We start from the raw sequence: 20,065 nt of genomic DNA on the forward strand, positions 1-20,065 counted from the left end.
TACTACAAGTGGATAAGATTGTTTTCACAAATACATGCAATCTTATCTCCCTTATACGTTAAGAAGTCACACCTACAAAAATATTTAATTGGGACAAGAATTTATAATGTATGAGTATTTTTAAAACCTTGGTCCCGATTTTTCTAAGAAAAATTCTGCACTTGACAACCTTGTACCCCACCATTTCATTATTTTTGTTATATCAATCAAGGTAATTGATACACATTGCTGATGAACAGGAAGCGCTGTGAGACAGATTGGCAGGTTGTATTTTGGAAGAAAAGAAACAACACAGCAGGTGGGGTGAGGGAGGCAGCAAGAAATACATCTGGAAAAGCAGGGAGGGAGTGGGGAAAAGGGAGCAGAATCCATGACAGGGATGGAGAGAGGATAAGCTTTGAGGGAGTCTGGAGAGAAGAGCGGAGGAGTGATTTTAGTTGCCACCAGGGCATGGGAGAGACAAGAAGAGAACGGGCAGGAGAGAAGAGTATTTTAAGTTTGATGTTAGGTTATAAATTGGATTCCCACTGACATCCTCTGGGAACCCCCAATAAAGCTGTAAATTGTTTTCAAATGACTTGGAATGTTGGACTGTTTGGTTTGTGTTGTTTGTTTGATATCATAAAAAAAAGTTTCCACCTTTACTTAGTATGTTTACACTTGTGGAGAGGGAACCATCTCAGAAGCTTGCCAAACGTGTGAAAGTTTACACTTTCGAAGTGCCAACAACTTGCCTGAGAATTGCCCTAACCCAACAAACACCATGGTGTAACCCTCAAAGTGAGCACGATACATCAAGCAAAGCCTTCTCTTCCTTCTAGATGCTTACCAAGGAACAAGCCTCATTTTCTGGTCAAACTTTTAAACCAAAAAATCTCTTACAGCCACTTAAAATAATAAAAATGTAGCTTTTATTGAATTCCTACCATGTCCATGGACTAGGTTACAAACCACAGAGGACAGAAGGTATAAAAGATGGAGATGTAAAAAGCAAAGTTGTACATACAGTGGCTACATAGGTAGTATATATACACAGACATAGAGATGCTATGCATTCAGTCAAGTTGTCTAAGTAGTGACCTCCTCTTCAAGGTGGAAAGAGTGCAAACAGTCATGACCACAAAGCAATAAAAGTAGAAATTAATAACAAGCCCCAAAGGAGAAAGCTACTACTGCATGGATATTTTCAAGTTCTCTTTTATATAACTCAAGGAAATTCAAATAAAAATGAAAACATCTAGAAAATAATAAAGAAATGCCACATATCGGAAACTCTGCTATATAGTTCAAGCAGTACTCAGTCTTCATGCTTACATCAATAAACAAAAGAAATACAAAATAAATGTATCTACCTCAAGAAGTTAGGGCAAGAACCAGGTCAAGTGGAAGAAAGAAATGAAGACAAAAGCAGAAAACAATCAGTTATAAAAACAAAAATATAATAAAGCTAGTCATTAAGTTCAAAATCTGGTTATAGAGGGAAAAACAATGAAATAGGTAAGTTGCTAACCAATCTAACCAATAAGAGGGGAAATATATCAAAAAAAATAAGCCACAAAGATCCAGAAAAAAAATGAGAGCATCACCTTGACTCTACACAATACATTTGAAAATTTGAATGAAATGAGTGATTACCTAGCAAAACATAAAATTTATCAAAATTGATTCCAGAAGATCTGGAAATGTTAATGGACCTACTGAATGGGAAAATGGATAAGGCTTTAAAAGAGCTACAACATTAAAAACACCACGGAGGACATATTGTGATGCTGCATGATTCCAGAGCATGTGAAAAGAAGAAAAACTTATAAATTTTTATATAAAGTGGGTTTAATATCAACACCAACAACACAGCAAAGATTGTGCACAAATCTCACTCATGTCCACTCAAAAATCCTAATTAAATATTAACAAACTGAATCCAGTAGCACAGTGGAAGAATAATATACCATGACCAAGAAGGATTGCATACAGGAATGAAAAAGTAATTCAATATTAGGGATTTTATTAATTCATCCTACTAACAGATCTGAGAAGAAAAATCTCATGAACATCGCCATAGATATTGAAAGGGCATTTGACAAATTTCAACTTCTAGAATCAGTTTTCTTTAAATTCTCAGTAAAATAGTAATAAATATGTACTTCTGTAACACAATAGTCCATGTTTACGTTAGTCCCAAGTCCAGCATTATGTTTTCTGTGGAATCATTCCAACTAAAATCAGGAAAAAGAAATGCCCACTGTCAGCACTGGTATTTAATATTGTTCTGAGATGCCAGCTAATGCAATTAAATGAGAGGCCAAAAAAAAAAAAAGAAAGAAAGAAAGAAAAGAAACCAAAACAAAACAAAAAACCCACCAAGAAATACTCTATTAAATTATAAAAAGGAGCTGAAATCATCACTGTTTGCTATTGATAAGAGTCTACCTGAAACTCATGAGAATCAACTAAAAAACTACTACCAAAAAAAGTTTTGAATTCACCAAGTCTTCTGTTACAAAATTAATTCACAGAACTCAAGAGCTTTCATAAGTAAAAAAAAAAAAAAAAAAAAAAAAAATACCCATTTATAGTAGCAACAGAAAAATACACAAACAAATGTGCAAGAGCTATATGAAGAAAACTTTAAAATGATCCTAAAGGGGCTCCTGGATGGCACAATCATTTGGGCGACCGACTCTTGGTTTCTGCTCAGGTCATGATCTCAGAGTCTTGAGATCAAGCCCCGCGCTGGGCTCTGCACTCAGCCTAGAGTCTGCTTGGAATTTTTCTCTCCCTCTCCTTCTGCCCCCTGCCACACCGTGCACATGCTTTCTCTCTCTCTCTCTCTCTCTCTCTCTCTCTCTCAAATAAATAAATAAATCTTTAAAAATAAATCAGTAAAATGCTCCTAAAGAATATAAAGATGTTTGCTTTTCTCATTAGGTTTTCAATCCATCGAAGATTTATTTTTGCTTGAAGTAGGGACCTAATTTTAATTTTTTCTACAGGAATAATTAATATGGGTCCCAGAACAAACTGGTCCCCAAACCCCACTGATTTGTAATGCCCAAACAATTTTCCCTAAATTACTCTGTAAATTTAATACACCAGCAGGCAGCTTTTTAAAACTAGGCAAAATAATTGTGAAGTTCACATGTATAAAATGTATCTCCAGAGTATTTCTGGAAAAAAATAATGAGGGAGGCTAGCCACACAAAGAGAGCCTCAGTATTTGAAATATTATAAAGGTATCACCTAAATACACAGGCTGATCAATAAAACCAAGTAGTGAGTTCAGATGTAGTCCAACATAGGAGCCGTGCTTATGATGAAAGTGGTACCTCGAATCAATACAGAAAAGATAGACACTTGGTAACTATCTAGAAAAAATAAAATAAAATCAGATCCATACCTCACTCCACATCAGGAATAATTACAAATGAATCAAACATGTCTATGTAAAAAATAAAACCACTGAAGTAATCAAGAAACATGGGCATTTTTTTTTAAAGCTCAGAGCGGGTAAGATAATTCGAACCTGACACAAAGCTTTAAAAAATTTGTCTGATAAATTTGAACACATAAAATTTAAGCACTATTCATGGCAAAAAAAAAAAATATGACAGTTGAAAAACTGGGGAAAGTATTGCCACATATCACAAAGAGCTAATTTCCTTAATGTAGCTACATAGGTCCCACGAACTGTGAGGAAAGCATTAAAAAAAAGCAACAACAGAAAATTTTGCAAAGGATATGAACAGACATCTTACAGAAAAGGAGATACAAATATTTAAAATTTCATATACACAGAGATGCTTAACATTTTTGGGATAGGAGAAATGTAAATGAAACCCACACTGAGATGAGATGTCAGAGAGCAAAGTGCCACACATTTCATTAAACATTTGCTGGAAAGGTTGTGAGAAAATGGGCACTCTTACAACTTTTAGCAGGTATGTAAATTGTACAACTCCTGTAGAGGGTATTTAATACCTCCCCAAATTAGAAATGTACATTCCCTTTGACCCAGAATTTCTATCTTGGGGGATTTATCCTACATATATACTCACATAAATGGGAAAAGCTATGTAGGTAGGTTACCTATAGCAGCACTGTTTTGTTTTGTTTTGTTAAGACTTTTATTTATTTCTTAGAGAGAGAGACACAGTGAGAGAGGGAACACAAGCAGCGGGGGTGGGAGAGGGAGAAGCAGGCTTCCCGCAGAGCAGGGAGCCGGATGCGGGGCTCGATCCCAGGACCCCAGGATCATGACCTGAGCCAAAGGCAGACGCTCAACAACTGAGCCACCCAGGCGCCCCAACAGCACTGTTTCAATAGCAAAAGAGTGTATACCACTTAAATTCCCATTAAATTTTTTTAAAGATTTTATTTATTTATTTTAGAGAGAGCACAAGCAGGGGGAGGGCAAGAGGAGGAGGGAGAGAGAATCCTAAGCAGACTCTGGGCCAAGCGCAGAGTCCCACGCAGGCAATCCCACAACCCCGAGGTCACAACCAATCCAAAACCACGAGTCCAGTGCTCCACCCCTCCATTAAATTTCCTAAATAAAGTGTGATATGTCCAATGCAAGAAATACTATGCAGCTGTAGAATGAATGAGGACACTTTCTGTGTATTGATGTGAAAAGTTTCCTTCCCAATACATATTGCTGAGTGAAAAAAGTAATGCACACAAGAGTATATATAATATGTTACCATTTGTGTAAAAATAACAATATAAGAAAATATATTTCTAGTTGTTTGTGTATGTATTAAATATCTCTGAAAGGACACAAAATAAACTAATAATAGAAGTTTGTCTATGGGGAAGGGAACTGGTATCTTGGGGACAAGGATGGGAGAAAACTTCAAAATCTTTTGATTTTTAAACTATATGAACATGCCATTGAAATGTGAAATAAATAAAATTATAAAATACTTCTATAAAAATTTATGCAATCAATTTGAAAATAAATATAAAGTAGGCAACTCTCCACGTAAATATAAATTGTCAAACATCTCAAGAAGAAAAGGAAATTAAATCAATACTCAATTATCTGTTTGAAAAAGCTGCATGTCCAAACTATTTTATGAGAGATATATGTAACTTCAAGGAGCAAATAACTTCTATTCAATATAAACTATTTTAAAGATTGGAAAGAGACAAAACCTCATGTCCCAACTCATTTTATGAGGCTAGTACAGCCTTTATACTAAAACTAAACAAAGAGAGTGGGAAATTAGAAGCCAGGCCTCTTGTGAACATAGCAGGACAAATGCTAACTAAAGTATTAGGAAACTCAAACTAGCAATATATATGTTTTAAATGCCTCATGATCAAGTAGGATTTAATCCAGGTACTTAAAAAAAATAGAAAATATATAAATTACAAAAATATTTTTAGATATATAGGAAAAATATGTATATTTTAAAAAATATCCACACACATAACATACACACACACACACACACTTTAGACAGATTAGGACCTAAATATGAAAAGCAAATCTTTAAACCATTTAAAAGAAAATATCATTTTATCACTTCAGGAGAGAGAAGAATTTATTATACTGAAAAAGGAAAAAAGATCATAAAAATTGAGAAATTTGACATTAACATATTTTAAAATTTAAAATAAGAAAAGAGCATAAAAAAATTTTAGGGCCAAAAATCAAAAGAACATAGTGAAAAATGAGCAAAGGGTATTAGCAGACATGTAACAGCAGAGGAAGCCCAAATAGCCAGCACACACATGAAAAGTCACTCAATTGAACTGTTCATCAAGGAAATGCACATTTTAAAATATATATACCATTTCTCAGTGAATCAAAGAAAAGCTACCAACTGTTGGCAAGAACGTAGGGGACCAGTTTTCTCATTCCTTGTAAGAATATAAATTAGTACAAGTACTTTGAGTCATGATTTCAAAATATCTAGTAATGCTAAGTCTGCACATAGTTTCTGACCAGATCATTTCTGGGTATAACCGAAAGAAACCCTTGCCCTTGTGTACAAGGTGACATGTGCATGGAAGTTCTTGGCAGCATTGTTCATACTACTAAGAAGTTAGAAACAACGTGAATGATTAGTAATACATTTGTTATCCTCATCTAATGAAATACAGCAGTTAAAGGAATGTGTTTGCTCTTTATGTATCCATGGGAATGAAACTGAAATACAATGTTTCATTAAAAATCAACATACCTATGATCTCCCTTATGTCAAATGTTAAAACACGTAACACTGTGGGCTGTTCATGCACCAATAGATGATAAAAATATAAGCACATGGATGCAGTGGGGGCACACCCTTCTAAGGTGATTGTCTCTGGAGAGTGGGCGGAGACAAAACAGATGAGGGAAGGGATGGGTGTCAATTGCATCTGCCAGGTTTTATTTTGTCTGAGCATGTTATGGCCAAATGTTGCTATTTGTGCCAAATGTTGCTATTTGTGCTGTCTGGGTTATGGGTGTGTGGAGGTTTGTTGCATAACTCCCTCATCTAGTCTTTGTAGGGAGGTCAGCCCCCGGCTCTGTTCTGGCTCCCTGGCAGGCGCAAGAGTCTCTCCTGCTGATCCCGCACAGCCCCTGTGATTTTGACCCTATCACCCTATTCTTTCAAAATAAATGAGAGAGGGTAACTTGCTTACCGTGGACCGACTTGAGAATTTTCCTTCTCCAGTTCTGCCTACTTGTCATAACATCTTTGTCCATTCTAGACCTACTAATAGCACTTTACAGGAGGCCACCTGCTGTCACCATGCCCGGTGGGTCCCACATTTGCTGCCGCGTCCCATTTCCTCCTAGCCAGTGAAGCCAAGCCTGGCCTCCAACCTCCTTCCCCACCCCCAGCTGAGCCTGGGTCTGGGTCGCTCAAACTCTGTCTAACCCCCCTGCTATCCACCGGACCTCCCTTCTGTCTTGCGTCCTTACTGGTATTGACTTTGTAGTTCCAGAACTGACTCTTTCTCACTCATATTTCTAGATTTCCTCAACATCTGACAGCAGGGCAAAGTGACACACATACCTCTTACCTAGTTTCTAGGTTTGACTCTACATTTACCCACAGTTCGTATTTACCGTCCGTTGGAAACTGTATGCACTTTTGTTTTGCTTTGACCTAAAAGAGCAGTTTTGATCTGAGTTTGATATTTTGGCTACCTCACTCTTCCTTTTGTTCCCAAAGAACAAAGAAAATGTAGCACTTGGTATTTTTCTCTATTTGTGTTTTTAAGAAGCCTTAGCTAAGCTCATGAAGACAGAGTATATATTTTATTGTATGTGATGCAAAGGTGTATGGGCAATTCCAATATAGACTCTACTGCGGGATGCACTTTGGAGTGAATGAGGAGTTTCAGTACGTTGGAGTTGAAATCATTTCAGGAAAAATACACTTCTCAAATTACAATGAAAGTCAATGAAAAACATGAGCTGATACAAATACATCTGGTTTACAACTTATCGGAAATTGCACAGTAGAGATAAAGTTGTAATAATATTTTAGAACTGAAAAGAACAGGAAGTAATAAAACTTTTAAGTTTGGTCAAATCTTTACAATGAACATCTGTTAGAAATTTTGAAAATATTCACAAGTTATTCATGAATAAAGTGAGTTACCTCTTGTCTCAAAATACGTTCTGCCTGATTTCTGGTAATGTTTCTATGGTACCACCTGTAAAAGCAATAAAAATAATTTTAAAATTTTATATTCTATTTTTTCCAGAAAAAAAAAAAAACCTGCTTCATTTCCTTCATTTTTAGGAACTTTACTCCAGAACTGATTTTAGAAAGCTGAGCGTTTTTTATTTCCGATAAACAACAATGTACTATTATGTGTCATTTAGTATAACAGTTTTATTAATTGTAAGCCGATACCTAGTTTATTCTATCATATCTCAATTCAACTTTCTGACAGATACTTAGTTTGTGATTTTGAGTGATTTAATCTCCTGAAAATTTTCATGAAACGTATGTGGTTAATAAGTCAATGAACATTTACTGAGCTTTGGTAGACAAACTAAAAAATACCCGTTTCTTTCTTTGCTCTTGGGAACTTCCTATTTGCCTGCTTTCATCTGTGCCATATTACCTTTCCAAAATTAAAACGTACTCTGGCCCATCTGACTCCCCCAAGTATGTTAACCTGTAGTAAAGTTAGTGGTTTAATAATGTAAATGGAGCAACTAGTACCTGCCTTGCTCCAAACACCCTCTCGTCTTTCTGCTTGTTCTCCCCTCATGCTAAGCTTCGGCCATATTGGGATTCTTTCCTTCCTCAAATTCACCAAGCCCCTTTCTGCCTCCTATCTTGCTGTTTCCTCCGTATGAAACATATCCTGAAACGACTTTAGAATATCAGATCCTCTCACAGTAAACACAATTAAATGAGTATAATTGAAACCCATAGTTTGGCAGAACAAGACCTAGTCAGTAAGCAAATGTTGTACAGGAAAGAGAGAGGAAATGGTAGAACAAAGGAGAGAAAACAAATGGAAAAGTTCTTGTTTCAAAATAAGATTTTAAAAAGGAGTTAAGGGAATATTACCAGAAATGCTATTTTTGTGGACAGTGGAAAGAAGAATGCATGTATAACCATACACTGAGTCACAGTGGGTAGGCCAAATGGTGGCTACATGAAAATCCTCTATCTGACTTTGAGGACAGAATCTATCGTATCTTGTGGACTAACCTGCAGTAGTAAAAAGCTGCCACTAAAGTAGAATGGTCACATATTAAAAATGCTAATGGCCTCAAGTTGAAAATGAACTTTTAAAAAGATAAAGCATAGAGAAGAGAGGATGATTACAGGTGATTCTAGATGAAACCATTGGACTACTTATCACTAGTGGGAACAGGAGTTAATTGTGATGTTGGACTGTGAATATCATTCAGCACTTTTTAACGAATATTCATATTGGGGGAGGGACTTTCAGAATGAGTCTAAGACCTCTTGTTGTAGAAAGAAGAAATTCTTTCAAAATAAATGAGAGAGGGTAAGCATCTGCCTTGGGCTCAGGTCATGATCCCGGGGTCCTGGGATGGAGTCCTGCAGTGGGCTGTCTGCTCAGTGGGGAGTCTGCTTCTTCCTCTCCCTCTATCCCTCCCCCCACTCACCCAAGAGTGCACGCATACACTCTCTCTGTCTCAAATAAAATCTTTTTTTAAAAAGTTCACATAAATTGTTTTATTCTAAATGTTTCTCACCTATAATCACATTAAGTGTTCATTTTGTTGTTTTGTACTTATTTATTATGGTGATAAGTAATATAAGCAAATATATTAATTTTGCTTAAATATAAGTTAAAAATCCATCCATGTGTGGATGTCATTAAAATGACTTCAAAGTAGTAAGAGAAGAACCAGAGACAAGTATATGATGAATTTCATATCCTTTAAAATAATGCAGAATTTCAACAGGCAGAAAAAAGAATAGATGGATATGATATAGGTGAGGTGAGGGGGCATGCTGTTTCAGAATTTCATCTGGTTAAATCAGATAGTCAAGAAGAATTTTGTGTTTTGTTTTGTTTTTAAATAGGTAATGCTGCAACTCTTATGCCTGGACAACACTGATTATAAAACTCATACTGAATGATGTGGACAGAGGGCTTAGGGTGGGGCTTCTACTGGCATATGAAAACCATCTAGTATGTCCAACTGTTACCAAGTACAAACGTCTTGTGTACATGTAAGCCTTGGGTACACCTGTCCCAGTCTTAGAATCAACAAGTAACAGTATTGTGGTCTTGAGTTTTCAACCTAGAAACCCTGTTAGATCTAAGATGGTAAATCTGCTTCTCTTAGTCATTTTCTAACCCTAAGAAGATGAAACTTTCAACAGAGAGAAAATGCAATAAATGAAACTCATACTTCCGTAAAATTCAGCATAAGCAATATGTTTGATATTTTAAGTATCTATTATTGGGGCACCTGGATGGCTCGGTCAGTTAAGCAACTGCCTTCAGCTTAGGTCATGATTTCAGGGTCCTGGGATGGAAACCCACATCGGGCTCCCTGCTCGGCGGGGAGTCTGCTTCTTCCTCTCCCTCTGCCCCTCCCCCCACTTGTGCTCACTCTCAAATAAATAAATAAAGTCTTTAAAAAATAAAATAAAGTATTATTTTAAGAGAATCGGACATATTAAGTTTTAGCCTCTGATTTTAAACGCAAATTTAATTTTAAACTTACAATTTGAAGTTTAAGGGAATTTGACTTTTTAAATGTTTGTATGGTTACGAGAATTTGGCTTATCACATTTAAGTTTGATTTATTAGATTTCTGAGATCATATATGGACTTACAAAGGGCTATTGAAATTGTAAATTCGCCCTGTCAGGCATATAAAATATTTAAACAGAAAATTGAATTCATTCAGTTTATTAATGCAAGTGAAATGTTTTGGGAAATTTAATTAACTGAGCTTATAAATAGGACTGATTGTTTAAGGATACTGTTGAGTTTGAATTAAGGTGACTGTTCTTTTTTTTTTAGATTTATAAACAGTATATCAAGATTTGAAGGCTTACTGAAAACCAGGTTTTCACACTGTACTGTTGATAATTTGGATATTAATTTAAAACCAAAGTAGCCATAAATATTTCAAAGTATAAAGTTTCCCCTGAGATGTCAGAAGCCTACACTAACATAGCATTCCTTCCCCCATCCACCCCTACTTCCTTTAGACCTCAAGTCACTTCCTCAGAGGTCTTCCCTATCCCAATATCCTCATCTTTTAGCCTTCTCCATTGATTTCTCCCAGTGTCCCATACTGTTCCTTCATGACACCACAGTTTAAAAAAAAATTTTTTTTAAGATTTTACTTATTTATTTGACAGAGAGAGAGAGAGCACAAGTAGGGGGGCAGCAACAGAGAGAGAGGAAGAAGCAGACCCCCCGCTGAGCAAGGAGCCCCATGCAGGACTCCATCCCAGAACCCTGGGATCATGACCTGAGCCACCCAGGCACCCCCACAATTTAAAATTTTATATTTATTTGTGAATTTGAGGTTTATGTCTCTTTTCCCATGAAGCTGTAGGTTCCACAAAAGAAGGGAGTGCATCTACGTGTTATAGGTTGTATCTCCAGTGCCCACAACAGCTAACACCCGGCACATCATAAGTGGACAATAAGTAAAGATTGAACAGATGAGTGATTCAGGGGCTGAGGTAACTATGAAATGTGGTACCTCTGTAACAGCAGGCAAACTGGGAATGCCCTTCCTGTTAGCTTCACAGTTCTAGAATGTATCAAATATTTACTAGGTCCTACATGAGACAGGTATCACAGTTCCAAGTTTTCATATCATTTAGAGTTTTATAACTATTCAGTAATTCTGCCCAGAGCCCAGGCACTAGTCAGTGGTGATGTCAGGCTTTGAACCCAGATTTCTCCGATTTCTAAGCTTATACTATAGTATTTCAACCTAGGGCCATAATTTCTACACAGTCATTAGAACGATGTTTGGCATATAGTAAGTGGTGGATCTATTTTAGTGATTTATATTGATAATTTTATATCTATATTTTAACAAACCCCTTTAAAAAGAAACAGAAATAAAAATTAATTTTCCCACAATTAGAAAATTAACGAAGATAACTTTCAAAGACACATAAATCAAAGCCAAGAAAATGAGATGATTATTTTAAGTTCAGGGTAGTTTAATTCAAATTACCCAATATCTACAGTATGAACAAGCTGTTAAGGGCAGACTCCAACCCTCGTCTAAACTAAGGGGGTGGCCAGCAAATTAATTAATAATGAAAGGAAGGAAAGTCACACTGTTGCTTAGTGAGCATCCATTTACTCACTCCCGGGCACTGTGTTAGGTACTTTCACACATACCTCCTTTAATCTCCTGGAAAGTCTGAACTGGGTTTACGATATGGAAAAAAGTATTTTTTTTTTAAAGATTTTATTTATTTATTTGACAGAGAGAGGCAGTGAGAGAGGGAACACAAGCAGGGGGAGTGGGAGAGGGAGAAGCAGGCTTCCCGCTGAGCAGGGAGCGATGCGGGGCTCATCCCAGGACTCCGGGATCATGACCTGAGCCGAAGGCAGACGCTTAACGACTGAGCCACCCAGGTGCCCCGAAAAAAGTCTTTCTCTTAACAGGAGATTTTCACACAGAACTTCCCCTGACCTGACCTTCAAAAGAGACCTATTGTGCTGGGCAGCTCCAGTTGGGGGCAGTGGCGAGCCCCCCAAGGTGAGGGTAGGGAGTTGTGAAACTGTTTTCTTAGGATGGTGTGTTCAGTCACCTAGGGCCTTTGTCCTACTGAGTGGAGGCTAGATTTTGGGGGCAGAGCTAAATGACTCCGGTCAAGAGAGGGGGCATGACAAGCTGAGTGAAGGACAGAGAAGACAGAAGAGACCTGTGATGGTACTAAGCGGGGAGAGGGGAGAGAGAACAGAAGTAGCTGATAGAGAAGCCTGGTAAAGTCATGTGGATGTGTCATGTGTCCTGTAGTCATCCCTTGTCCCCTCCAAGAAAGTCTACATTATTCACCAATGCTTTTATTTATTTTTTTAAAGGAATTATCTTATTATTATTATTTTTTTAAAGATTTTATTTATTTATTTGACAGAGAGAGACAAAGTGAGAGAGGGAACACAAGCAGGGGGAGTGGGAGAGGGAGAAGCAGACTCCCCACTGAGCAGGGAGCCCAATGTGGGACTCGCTCCCAGGACCCTGGGATCATGACCTGAGCTGAAGGCAGTCGCTTAACCAAGTGAGCCACCCAAGCGACCCCCACCAATACTTTTAGAATTGGATTGGCTTTAGGGAGAGAGATGCTGAGTCTGGCCTCCACGTGGGCTTAAATTAGTAGCAAGGCAGACACCTAGGGGCTGGGAGGGAGGGGTTCGTTCTCATTCAATTTATATTTGCCTTCTGGTTCTCTGAGAGGCACCTGTCTTCATGCCTCAACCCACGTCACCTACCGCCACAAGGCTGGAAGCATATGCTAATTGCAAAGCGAGTATCTAAACCGGGGGAGGGCAGTCAAGTGCTAAAACTTAGGCAAACCTGAATTTATAAAAGACTAGGACTACTCCCAGTTCTGCCACTCTCTGCTTGTAAATTACTCTCACAACCTTAGTTTCTGATCTGCGGAATGGGGGGGCTAGAAAAGTGATTGCCAAGATCTCCATCTTCCAAATCTATCATTGTAACAAAAATAAGTTTCTAAGCAGAACCTTAGTGAACACGCCAAAAGTTCCCCCCAAACTACAGCATTAGCCTGCTTCTCCTCTTTAGCTATTTCTAAAATGTTTCAAAACATGAGCCAAAATATAGTTGTGTGTCTCTGTGTTAGGCTCAATTTACCACTCATTAAAAAACTAAGGTCATTTTTGAAATAGTTATTTTTCCATTTAGGACATAGAGTAAAACAAGACCAAGATGAGTGTTTGGTTTCCATGCAGTCACTGTTAAAACAAACCCAAGAAAGTCGTCATACAAAACAAAACAAAAAGAAGTTTAAGAAAAAGAAGTTTCTGAATCAACCATTATAAGGATCAAAGATGTCTCAAACTAAAGCAGCCAGATGTGTTACTTTCTTTTCCTTTTGTAGACCAAAACCAGCTTCTATACTCGTAAGCTGCCCAAATGTACCTGATTTTTCATAGATCAACCATAGAGCATATTTTGGAGGAGACTTACTCATATATTTCTAAATTGGTTAGTTTGTTCTCGGTCACATAGTTGCTTGGGATTAAGCCTTCATTCCTACAACAAAAGACAAAGCCAAAATCAAAATGCTTGGTACATCTGTGGCATTACCGTGACAACAATCCTTTTTAAAACCTCAAGGACATAGGAGGAAATCAAACTCGTTTTACTGATTAAATTCTAAAAGAAGAAAAAGGATTTTTCATTTCCATATTCAACTAAAATCTCTGTTTGACAAATACTAAATGACTTACAATGGAAGTAATTTAAGATGTTTCGTGACACCAAAATTTTTCAAAGAGGGAAAGCGGCACTTACGAGATCATTGGGATGTCATAGTGACTAGATTAAAAACACAGCAACAACAAAGATATCAACTTAATTCTTTTGAATTGCTGTAAAATAGATAGAATAGATATTCTGGTTTAGCCATGTCCCTATTATAGCAAATGCTGCACAGAAACACATGAACATGCCTTCTTGTGCACCAGGAAAAGTAATTCTCTAAGACAGATACCAAACGGGGAAATTGCTGGGTCACCAAATATGTGCATCTCCCCTTAGATGCAGCAAATTGCCATTGAAGGAAAACATACAAATTTGCATACCCATCAGCAGGGTAAGGGTTTCTCTTTTTCTATACCTTCACCAATGAAATTTGAAATTATAAAATTGCAAAAAGATCTCCATGACATTTTTGAAAAATCCAAGCAAGTTGCAGAACAACGCATAAAGCATGGTAAGAATTAGGTAAACTAAATCTGCAAATAAGAATTTGTATTTCAATATGGACATAAAAGTGCATTGAAAATTTTCCAGAAGGGTACTCACTAAGTGAATAATGGTGCTTGGGTTTGGAGGCATTATTTATCACGGTTGCATATTATAAAAAGCGATATTCACTTATTAACTTTGAAATTAAAAGGTAATTCGTCTTTTTTTAAAGTCTGAGTCATGCCAATGCCAACCTGCAGGAGGGCTAATTACATGGTCCTGAACTTACTCATACCTCTTTTCCCACTGAAAAGTCTCCATCACATGTTAAGTTGAAACTAAAAACTGTTAAGAGAGCCAAACCATCAGGAAAATATAATTAAAGAAAGAGGTATATAACTAGATACGTCTAATACACAGATACTTATCATCTCCAAATCATCACAAAGAATAGAAATCAAATGTCAGCATTCTCTTCCAAGCAGCCCAGATCCCCCTCAGAATCATCTACCTCAGACTCTAGGCAGGTACAATCTATTGCTCCCAACATGATGAAGTCTGTTTGCATCCCAAGGTCTTTTTTTCCTTCCAATTTAATTCGGCAAGTACTGCAATGTTTACTTCCAAAACTAGTCATTGCAGAAATATGAAAATTAGCGAGATACTATTTCTGTTCCTACCTTAGAGCTTAGCAGAAAAAAGGAGTCAAATACTCAAAGAAAGTATAAATCAGAAAAAAAAAACCCTGTATGGTAGAAATTATTATTCCCATTTTACAAGTAAAGAAACAAAAATACATTAAAAATAGAACTACCACATGATCCAGTGATTCCACTTCTGCTATTTATCTGAAGAAAATGAAAACACTAACTCAAAAAGATGTGTGCACCCCTCATGCTCATTGCAGCATTATTTATAATAGTCAAGATATGGAAACAACCTAAGTGTCCATTGATGGATGGATGGATAAAAGGAAGAGGTATATATATCTATATAGATATAGATATACAGATATATAGATATATACACACACAACAGAAAATTAGTCATAAAACAGGAGAAAATCTTGCTATTTGCAACAACATGATGGATCTCAAGGGCATTATGTTAAGTGGAATAAGTCAGACAGAGAAAGGCAAATACTGTATTATCTCATTTACATTGGAATCTAAAAAATTTTTTTTAATTAAAAAAACAACCAAACTCATAGATACAGAGAACAGATTGGTGGTTACCAGAGGCAGGGAGTGGAGGGTGGGTGAAAGAGGTGAAGGGGGTCAAAAGGTACAAAGTTTCATTTATAAAATAAAGAAGTCATGGGGATGTAATGTACCGCATGGTGACTCTAAGTCAATAATACTATATTGCATATTTGAAAATTGCTAAGGGAGTACATTGTAAAAGCTGTCATCACAAGAAAAAAATTTTTCATGATTATGCATAGTGATGGATGTTAACTACACATATTGTGGTGATCATTCCATAATAGATATAAATATTGAATTATTATGCTGCACACCTGAAACCAATATAATGTTAAATGTCAATTATACCTCAATAAAGAAATAAGGAAGGAAGGAAGGAAGGAAGGAAGGGAAACTCAGCGTAAGTGACCTACCAAAGGACACACAATAGTAAGTGACAGCATCGGGATGTGAAGCCGGGTACATGCAGTTCTGTGACTGCCTGAAATTGCAGTGCTGTAATGCTCTCTCATACAGATAGGACATGTGGGGACAGGTTCTGCTCCATGCAGAAGGAAGAATTCTAAACCCAGAGGAAATGAGCCACAAAACAGATTTTACGCTTTAGAAGTCTTCAGAGGATAAACGAAGAGGAATTTGATGAGGACCATGACACCAGTCTTACCCCAAACGGTCTCTTGCCTTCCACCAGTGAGGGTTATACTTCTCCAATATCAGGTACTCCTCTGATCTCTTTAATGCTAAATCACACGGCTCTCTGGGCAGAAAATCATAGAGCGCCTTTACTTGGATCTTCTCTTCAGTAACCTCAGAGGGTGGGAGGGGAGGCAGTGGCTTGCGTTTTGATGGTTGCACGTGGTCTCTGTTGGACTGTAAAAACCAAGGAATTATTTGTCGTACTATTGGTTTAGTAATCTGCACTAAAAAAAAGAATAGGGATAGAGTACATTTCCCTGCTGCCCCAATTCACCCGTCTGGATGCACCAAAGCAAAAACCAGAGTGGATAAACACAGGAAATGACCATAAAACAACTTTTGAATCCAGCAACCCACTCATCGTTTTGTATGTTGTCAAGATCACAAATTCTCTTGCCAGCATCACACTGGATGTTTCTCTTTTCTTTTTTACAATAGCTCTGTGCTCAACACGAGGCTCGAACTCATGAGCCTGAGATCAAGAGTCGCATGCTCCACGGACTGAGCCAGCCAGGCACCCCTGGATGTTTTTTAAGCCACAATTCTTGAAATTTGATTTCCACCCCAGTAGTTTCACTTTGTTTTATGGGTTTTTCTCTCTTGAAAAAAGATAAACAGCCCTTTCCTTTCACACACGCTATAACCTGTGTTTGGGTTTATCACACTTCTTAAGAACACTGTTTCCTCCAACACTGAGCTGAAAATTACTCCTGGGTTCAAAATGGCAGTAGCCAGAATACATTTTTCCCCATTCACTGTCTGGTTTCAAGTTCTGCCAAAACATAGCAGAGTAGGCTATTTTAACTGGTCTTTTTTTTTTTTCTCTCTCTCTTCTAAGGCATTCATTCACTAAATGTTTATTAAGCACTTGTTACGTGCCAAGCAGGACCCTAGATTCTGGGCATGGCAGCAAACAGTACCTCGAGGAGCGCAGACCCTAAAAACTCAAGCTTCCTCTGTTCCTTCTCCCTCATCAAGATGATACTCACTTGCTTCTTGCTTGGCAATTCCCTGAACCACAGCCTGCGACGCTGGGTGTATTTTTCTGAAAATTCTTCATCTTTGCTCAGGCTTATATGTGCTCTGACTTGTCTGAGATTGAAAAACAACCATGTTACCAATTATGATCTGAATTCAGGTTATCCAAGCATTCACCAGATATTCACGAAACTAGTAGGAAACTCCAGGTCTCTTTCTGACTTCTTTCTTACTTAAAAGACTTTCCACAGGCAAGTTACTACCCCCCAGAACTGCATTTTCCTTATGGAGGAGCTAGAGATGCTAAGAGCAAATGGAGTTGTTATGGAATAAAATTGAAGAAACGTACGTCCCATGCCCAAACCGAACCTGGTGCATATTCAGGTGATAAAATAATGATCATGATAATGAAAAACTCATTCTGCGTCAGGCACAGTGTTTATCATTTTACATGCATGACCTCGTTTGACGGTATCCATTGTTATAAGTAGACGCGGTGTAGTGATTAAGAATATGAGTTTGAATCCCAACTCTACCATTTTACACTGTGGCCTTGGGAAGCAATAGAACCTCTCTAAGCCTCAATTCCCTCATCTGTAAGATGGAGATTATAAAAACCATAGGTGTTTTTGAGAGTTACGTGGGCTAATAAATGCAAATCTTTTAGCACAGTCTTACACAGAGGACACCTCCATTAAATGCTAACTGTTACTATTATCATGGTACCTTGCATTTATTCTATACAATCTTTTGCTGGCCATCAAAGTGCAAGAGACCCTGATCATTGGTGTGGGCGGGGGGAGGAGATATTCTAATAAATAAGACAGGATTCTTGCCCTTAAAGGGCAAAAATTATTGAGCAGAACACAGAGAAGTAAACAGCATACACAAAATAAATATTAAATACAGACCCAAGCCACATGCTGTGGGAACGTAATGGAAGGAGCAATTCATGCCAAAGGGATCCAGGACAGATGGTGGAAGACCTGAAATTTCTGAAGGAAGACCTTTAGATCAGTGGGCACGCAGCCGGGAGGAAATGGGAGAAGGGCTTCCCCGGCAAAGGGAAGGGCAGAATCAAGGAGCCACGGAGACACAATAGACAATGAAGAAACTGAATGGATGACTTTCCAAGAAGTTGCCCTCAGAAGTAGACTTACCTCTTCTGCATGGAACAGCAGCAACAACAACAGAAAATTGACTGGATGCTGTTATCTGAAAAGCAGATCATTGGAGAGAGCCGTAAGTCCATGACATTGGCTAGATGAGGCCAGTGGTGCTAGTCCAAAGGAGGAAATTCCCAAGGGAAATTCCCAAGGAGCAATAGGAATGATATGCTAGGTCTTGACTCTGCCCTCCTTTATTTGTGGCAGACGAGAAACTGTCTCGAAAGCACAAAGTTACTGGTACCCTGGCCAGTGTGGTTTCCCTTCTCAGGCTCTTCTCTCCAGGTCTGGTTTATGCATTTCCTCAGTCTGTGAATGACAAATGACCACTCTATTCTACTTCACCTTGATCAGGGCTAATGTCAGCTAATAAATGTACAAACACAATGTACATGATTCCAAAAGCAATGTTCTCCTAGGAAATCTGTTAGCAGGGATTTTGAATTAGGTCCATCACATTTCTTTTAAAAATATTTTTAATATTTTAATATTTAGTATTTTATGTTCATAGAACCTGGGTTTCCCAGTCAGCTCTCTCTCATCATGACAGTTGACAATGAAGCATTAGGGAAGCAGAGAGTATGTCAGACATGAGTTCTGAGGTTAGACAGACCTGGGTTTGAATCCTCACTGTGCAGGTGACTATATCTGGGATGAGTCCCTTTACTTCTCTAAGTTTTCATTTTCCTATCTGCAAAAACAGGATAATCATACCTAACCCCTTTGAGAAGCCTTATGAGGCAGAGGTTAATCTCTAACTTAGTGGGTTCGGGGAAGTTACTGGACTGTTCTATACTTAAGTTTCCTCATCTGTAAAATGGGAATAATTGGATACTTGGCATGTAAATCTACTGGGAGGATTAATTGAATGGATTCCTGGAAAGCACCCAGAACAATGCCAGATATATAGGACGAGGGTAATCGAGAAGACCTATTATTACTATAGGTTGTTGAGAAGATTAAATTAGACATCATCTCTAAAGTCCCACGAAAATAGAAGAGGGGTACAAACAGAAGACACCCACTACAGTCTACCCCTCAGCACCCACTCTGTGCCCCCAGAACAGGGGATGCAACGGAGTTTTCATCAGCCATCATGTTATCACCAGGTGATGAAAACTCTGATACCAATGACTGTATCAGTCAGGGTTCCAATATGAAACATGACGTATTTAAATTAGAATAATTTTTAAAGGGTTCATACACAAAGGGACTAATTACAAAGGTGTGGATAAGGGGTAAGGGAAACTGGGTCCAACAGTAGAACTGTCACCATCCCTAGGTCCAAAAGGACCAGGAAAGTGAGAGAGTTAAGTAGATTTCTAGACACTAAAATAAATTACTGAGCCCCCCAAATCTACATTATATTGTGTATTATTAGGTTTGGGGATTTCAGCTGCTTTTGTCAATTATCTGGTAGTATTTGCATGAACAAGTGGCCAAAAACTCCTGGGAATGAGGGTATATTAGCACTTAGGGGTTCTGTCTGCTTTAGCAGGACTGGGTCTAATTTACATTCTTGTCAATTGATTCCAGTGTTGCTTTAGAGTCCCATATAGATCTGTCTCTATCCAGGCCAAAAGATACAAAGTCAAATGTAGGTTACACAAATGAGTGAAGTGGGTCAGAGTATGGTTTAGAATGTGGCAAAAATG

At 37.9% G+C, this 20,065-nt stretch overlaps 1 protein-coding gene across 2 annotated transcripts in view; it reads right to left on the reverse strand.

Moving 5' to 3' along the window:
* The window catches only part of TXK (TXK tyrosine kinase), a 45,589-nt gene extending 26,814 nt beyond the window's left edge, over nt 1-18,775 (reverse strand). For both annotated transcript variants that reach the window (XM_064584450.1, XM_045881189.2), the window contains exons 1-5: nt 18,405-18,775; nt 17,256-17,358; nt 16,235-16,440; nt 13,643-13,708; nt 7,602-7,656 (exon numbers count right to left, since the gene is read on the reverse strand). In XM_064584450.1, coding sequence (XP_064440520.1) covers nt 7,602-7,656; nt 13,643-13,708; nt 16,235-16,440; nt 17,256-17,358; nt 18,405-18,496 — 522 coding nt within the window. In that variant the 5' untranslated portion in view covers nt 18,497-18,775. The remainder of the gene's footprint in view (nt 1-7,601; nt 7,657-13,642; nt 13,709-16,234; nt 16,441-17,255; nt 17,359-18,404) is intronic.
* Nucleotides 18,776-20,065: the final 1,290 nt, after the last annotated feature.

This window comes from Mirounga angustirostris, unplaced genomic scaffold (genome assembly GCF_029215605.1).
Source record: "Mirounga angustirostris isolate CCGP_5_RB_7025 unplaced genomic scaffold, mMirAng1.0.hap1 SCAF_2, whole genome shotgun sequence".
Classification (NCBI taxonomy): domain Eukaryota; kingdom Metazoa; phylum Chordata; class Mammalia; order Carnivora; family Phocidae; genus Mirounga; species Mirounga angustirostris.